A 6,193-nucleotide genomic window follows, 5' to 3' on the forward strand; every position below is an offset into this window, starting at 1 on the left:
CTTCGTTCTTAGCTAAGCTTACGATCACTTTCTGATGGGAAAAATGACGATGACAACGAAACAGAAGCGACGACTGACGCGGAGCCCGAGGAAACCACCCCACTTACGGCCACCAGACCAGTCTCGAGTTTGTCTATTTAGCGTTGAATGTGGTGTACAGAGGGTCCAGCTAAACTGAAACGTCTATCTTAGTTTGAAAAAAAAAATACATTAGAATAATAATGATTTGATCCTCTCTTCTGCTAAAATGTTGTTTTTCAAAGTTATTATTCAATACATTAAACATTATCAACTAACTTTGGTATATAAACCCTTTCTTCATTTTTTGACAAAATATTATCATTTTGTTTAATTCTGAGGCTCTAAAGCCAGGCAGGTGCTACATCGGCCGACAGTCGACCAGGCCCGCGAATCCATCTCCGCTAGAGCTCTTGACGGCACGAAGTTAAAAACATCTGTCATACGCGCCTTGTGTTCCCGGCTTAAACCTTGTAGTTTCACATACAATATTTTAACAATGGGCTTATTCGACTGGTTCATTTCGTTGAGTACGACTTTTCGTTGAGTATTATTTTCATTCGACTGGTTCGTAAAATAGACTTCGTGGACAACGAATATTAACGTAACCAGAATGCGTTTATCAGCGTTAAGTTATGCACGTGACAAAATAATGGCCGATTGGTCAGTTTAGCAACAACATTTGCGTTAATATAATTTAGATTAAATTTCAGAAAATAAAAGTTATAATATTTACCCACATTAAAGTCAAAAAATAATTGTAGGCTAACAGAATTCAAAAACTGGATGAAAACATTTTTTTACGAAAAACCCATACTGCCAATCCGAAGCAGCCTTGATTATACGCAGCGTGTATCGCGGTAACTATGCAGCCATTTTGTTTTGTCGAGTATTTACCTGTTTCTATTCGACTGGTCGTCTTCATTAAGTAGGATTTTACCACTGCGCAGCTGGGCGTGGTTTAACGAAGAACGAGCTGTCGAATACGGCCATTCACTCGACGCCTTTTCGTTAAGCTCCGCCCCATGAATGCTGTTGCTAAGGTACCACCAAACAACAGCATAAACGTACGTAAAATAGACATGATTCTGATTAGTCAGTTTTGAAAGCTGATTAACACTCTGAAATGTTCATTAATTAAAATCTTTTGATCGATCGATTTATGATAATTATTTTAATGCTTATTAAAGTAGGCCCTATATTGCATATATGAATAAATAAAGCTCAATAAAAAACGAAAATCTATAACATAAAAGCAAAACTGAATATCTAGTTAGTTTTTTATCCAGTGGTAACGCCAGTGGATGAGTAGATGCCAGAGCCCCGTCGAAAAGAGCTTCCCTCCGCCCACTCCCTTGGGAGAAAAGAACAAAATTTGTCAGGGAGAAAAATATTCTATGTAATTTTTATGAAATGTGATACTCTGAAATCGATAAGCCTTTTCAATCTCTAAAGGTTTCGTCCTCACCTGAACCTTTCTGAGGGGTTCTTAGCAGCAGCTCCTGGTCCCACCAATTATGCTCCCGTTCGGGAAATCGCCTTCTTGGGGGGGGGGGGATTGGCCCTGTCGGGCAAATCCTAGCGCCACTGATTATAGGCAAATCTAGTAATATAACTATTATATGGTGGTCCGTTCATCAAGTTTAGTTCAAAGTTGTTCATGTGACATCTTATAACTTTGTTATTTTAAGTTTGAACACAAACGAACCTTTGTCGTTGTGTGCAAAAAATATACGTCCAAATATATTTGATAATAGCATGTATTAAAATATTAATTTTTAACAAACGTACTAATAATAATCTTTATCTCCTGGACTCATTTTGAATATATTATATGACAGTCCTATAGTATAATAACAATACAAAGAAATTATTTCTCTCCTTAATTAAATTCAATTAAATTTATTGACGTTTCAAAAGCCATCAAGGGCTATTATCCGCAACATTACAAAAATATACATAAAACGGATATTCTTACTTATATACACCTACCCCAAAAATTAATCAGAGACTATGAGGATAAAACTGGCCACCAATGATCTAATGCTTTATACCATGGTTAATCCGGGTTTAATAGCACACGAAAGATTAAGCGGGATCAACCTTGAGGGAGTATGACCATGGATGTATAAAAAAAAAGGAGATGGTTCAACCATGAGCTTGCGTCCTTTTTTCGCTGCACGCTCTGTGCATTTCTTTCATACCTCCATGGTATGACAAACGGAGAAACGAGTTGAGAAAGCCAGTATGGTTTATTATTGGACTCCAAAGTGTATGTTGCTGTGAACAATCGGACAGGCGTTACCATAGTGACAGCGATGGCACTCAAGAATATACACAAGTTGGTTGGCTTCTTGTTGCAGTAGACTCACCTCGGCCGTCAATTCTTTCTGTCTGGCATCAAGTTTTTCAGATTCCTGTAGAAATATCATATCATGGTTTACACTTGATGTAAAGTATCTTATATATATATATATATATACTGTCTCTTATACACATCTAGATGTGTATAAGAGACAGTATATATATATATAATATACTATACTATATATGTAATATTTTTAATATTTACCAAAACAAGTGACATAACCTTCTCTCGGCGTCTATTGCGACTCTTCTGGGCCAACTCTCTATTTCTAGTACGTTTCATTTGTCTTTTCGAAGTTGATTCAACATTGGCAACCTATAATAATAATAATAATAATAATAACAAGTACTCATGATAATAATAATACTCATGATTATACTCATGATTATAATAATAATAATAATAATAATAATAATAATAATCAATCAATCAATCAATGGATTTATAGGGCGCATAATAATAATAATAATAATAATAATAATAATAATAATAATAATAATAATAATAATAATAATAATAATAATAATAATAATAATAATGTGGATAATCTACTGGACTAATAATAACAACAATAATATCAATAATGATGATGATAATAATAAAAATAATAATAATAATAATAATAATAATAATAATAATAATAATAATAATAATAATAATAATAATAATAATAATAATAATAATAATACAAAATCCCAATAGGGCGCCTAGGCTAGGCTGCCTTTCAACCATTGGTTCCCATGAGCTTCTAGCCTTAAAGGATCTTAGTTACGGGCCTGAATTGGCTAAAGCCAGGCTATATATAATAGAATTGCTCAAAATTCAAATTTTTTTTAATTGCAATATTTATACAAATTTAAAAAGTTCTTTTCGTTTAAAGAACACAGTCGATTTCCGTCAGGTACAGTATGTTTTCTGTTAGTAAATCGTTCTTTAGCTAGCAGCCCCTGATCAAAATATGTTGTATTTTAGGCCTACCTATTGCAAATCATGTTAATTTTAATGCAAACAAAAACATTTTTCAAGGAAAATGATGTAGAGAAATACAAAATACTTCTCAATACCAATAACTACACTGCCGTTTCATATCATTTCTAAATATTTTCATATTATGAAAAATGATATGAAACTACTATCAAAACCTGCACCTGAAAGTCCATGAAGTATGCTTTGTAACTTGCAAGTCAAGTGAGAGCACCCTCTAGTATATCTAATCATGATACTTCCTTTAGAAATGTAAATAATTTACCTTTATTGATGCCAGTTTCTTGTTAGTCGTTCCAGGAGTTCGGTTATTTTCATGAACAATATCATCGTTTTTTTGCGACTCTTCGGTGGTGCATTTTGGTGATATCTGGCTCTGCTTTGATCTCAACATGTTATTCTACGACCGTATGTATACGAGTGACGTAAGTTTAAGGCATGGTATACGGACAGCAAACTACGAGCGTATGAGCTTAGCCAATCCAAATCCACTAATAGATTGACGAGTTAAAATGGAAGTTTTCATTGGTAAATATTTATTATATAGACCCTATAAAATAATCAATATATAATAATAATCATGTAAATAAATTTACCATGTTTTAAAACATAATTTCATACTGTTATTATGCGAATACAAATTAAAAGTACTATTAAACATATTATACATAAGCCCATATTCATGTATTTATTTACGTATAAATATATATTTTGTATTATTATTATTATTATTATTATTATTATTATTAGTAGTAGTAGTAGTAGTAGTAGTAGTAATAGTAGTAGTAGTAGTAGTAGCAGCAGTAGTAGTAGTAGTAGTAGTAGTAGTAGTATTACTCTACCACAACTTGAATTTAAATAAAACATAATTGAAAAGAATTACTCAAAAGTGCGAAAGAAAATGTTAGTGATCCACTTGAAATCGGTGAATAGTCTAACCACGGTCTAGTATCCTTTATGTTTCGTTTTAATCATAATAAATTTATATGCTATAAGATATGCAAAATATATATATATATATATATATATATATATATATATATATTGTTTATAAATATCATTTAATAATTTTAATATTTAATCAATTTGTAAATTTAAGATAAGTGCAATCCGAATTTCAGTGCATTTTATAATATTTACTAATTTTTGGTTTTCTTTGTTCATACCATATAAAAATGATTTATAATTTAAAGAATATGAAAAGATTATAATTTAAAAATATAAAATATAAAAATTAATAAATTCGTCGTCGCGTTGCCGTTGCGTCGCCGTCGCGCGCAGTGAGTACCCGGCTTCAGTCGTGTTATCAATCACCAACTGTTAAATATATTTTCAAGATAAATTATTTAAACAAATGTGGAAGTATCATAGGCTTATTTTAACATTTCCTGTCAATGTTATTCAAATTCAATGACCGTGTATACTAATGACTGGTCACTTGTCCGCGGCGAGAGCGCCTTTTAACAGCAGTTAGTTTGAAATTATGATATAGGCCTAAGTAATGTTTTATTGTTATCATTTGGCCTATTAATGAGAATGGCTGAAACCTAAAACACACAAAATTTATACTGAAATAAAGTATATAATAACGATAGTGAATTTACGCTTTATGTGTGCTTGATTGTGCTTAGACAGTTTAGAGCTTATCTCTGTCCGGATTTTGGTGACGTACTATCCCACAAAATACTTCCACTCCGACGTGTTACATTTTTATAACATACTACTCTGAATCCGTCTATCAATATTTATATACTGTGATTGACCCAGTAGCACAGATGTTTAACGCGATTGATGAAAAAGTATTGCATGAAGAGTCAATTGGTTTAAAACTCAAAACAAATTAGGGATTTAAAAACTCATTACAAAAACTAACAACCACATAGGGCGGATGTAAAAACACCTTACAATGTTTATTCAATTGTTTTTATATCAAAATAATTAGTCACATGTTTAATATAATACAATGGTTATTAATTGAGTTATTTTATATATGTGTTGTCTATTATTTAGAAAAATAAGAAACTGAGAAATTAGAAAAAGAAAATAAACAAAGAGATAGATTATGATAAATGTCTACAGCTCCCTCGATGTTGTGATTGGATGAATGATCTAGACTTGTACCTAGCGAAAATGATTACTTTAATTAAAGAGGGGAATTCCCATAACTATCCTAATTCTTTGTCTTCGCTACTGTACATGGTGTCATTATCATGGACATTGAGGCCTATTATAAGAACCTGCTTAAAACATCTGGTGTAAATTGGAACTAATGCGATGTGATTGCCTTATTGAGTAAAATGATTATACATCCGAGAGTTAAACTTGCGCCCGTGTATAGTCTCGATTTTCTTTGTGTACATATATGCAACATAAATGTTTGTTACTATAAGGGGTGCCGCCTTAAAACAATAATTAGAAAAATAGGAAACAATAATTAGAATCATTTTCTAAGCCACAGAGAGCTGACTTGGGAGTGCTATTTTCGGGCATCTCTAACCTGTTTTTCACCTTTAATAGCCCCAACCATGTTAGGGCTGAGGTATGTGTGGCCCATCTGTCGGGATACAGTGGCCACCTGTTGGGGAGGTGATAACATAACCACTGTACTATACAAGTTTATACGAATATACTAAAACCTTTTCGTTAACTGAGTTAATCGTAGCAAGTTTTCCATATTATTATATTGAAGGGTGTATCTTAACCAGAAAAACTAACTCTGTATTTTTCCCCATTATCATACACACACATACACACACACACACACCCCCCCACACACACCCACACACCCACACACACACACACACACACATATATATATATATA

At 32.5% G+C, this 6,193-nt stretch overlaps 1 protein-coding gene across 1 annotated transcript; it reads right to left on the bottom strand.

The window, feature by feature from the left end:
• Positions 1–1,935: 1,935 nt before the first annotated feature.
• Positions 1,936–4,039, bottom strand: LOC117109147 (cyclic AMP-dependent transcription factor ATF-3-like). The gene is made up of 3 exons (XM_033251396.1): positions 3,636–4,039; positions 2,591–2,701; positions 1,936–2,435 (listed from the first exon to the last, which is right to left on the bottom strand). Exons 1-3 carry the CDS (start codon positions 3,762–3,764, stop codon positions 2,274–2,276), a joined length of 402 nt encoding a protein of 133 aa, XP_033107287.1. The 5' UTR covers positions 3,765–4,039; the 3' UTR covers positions 1,936–2,273.
• Positions 4,040–6,193: the final 2,154 nt, after the last annotated feature.

Source organism: Anneissia japonica, unplaced genomic scaffold (genome assembly GCF_011630105.1).
Source record: "Anneissia japonica isolate Jap-2015-1 unplaced genomic scaffold, ASM1163010v1 scaffold288297_len153801_cov211, whole genome shotgun sequence".
Lineage (NCBI taxonomy): Eukaryota > Metazoa > Echinodermata > Crinoidea > Comatulida > Comatulidae > Anneissia > Anneissia japonica.

What these genes read in the sequence shown, in the direction of transcription:
- LOC117109147 (XM_033251396.1), bottom strand. Translation starts at nt 3,764, where the DNA reads ATGTTGAGATCAAAGCAGAGCCAGATATCACCAAAATGCACCACCGAA. An exon ending in AGAAACTGGCATCAATAAAG is followed by an intron (nt 2,702 to 3,635) that starts GTAAATTATTTA and finishes TTATTATTATAG; the next exon opens with GTTGCCAATGTTGAATCAAC. An exon ending in AGGTTATGTCACTTGTTTTG is followed by an intron (nt 2,436 to 2,590) that starts GTAAATATTAAA and finishes ATATTTCTACAG; the next exon opens with GAATCTGAAAAACTTGATGC.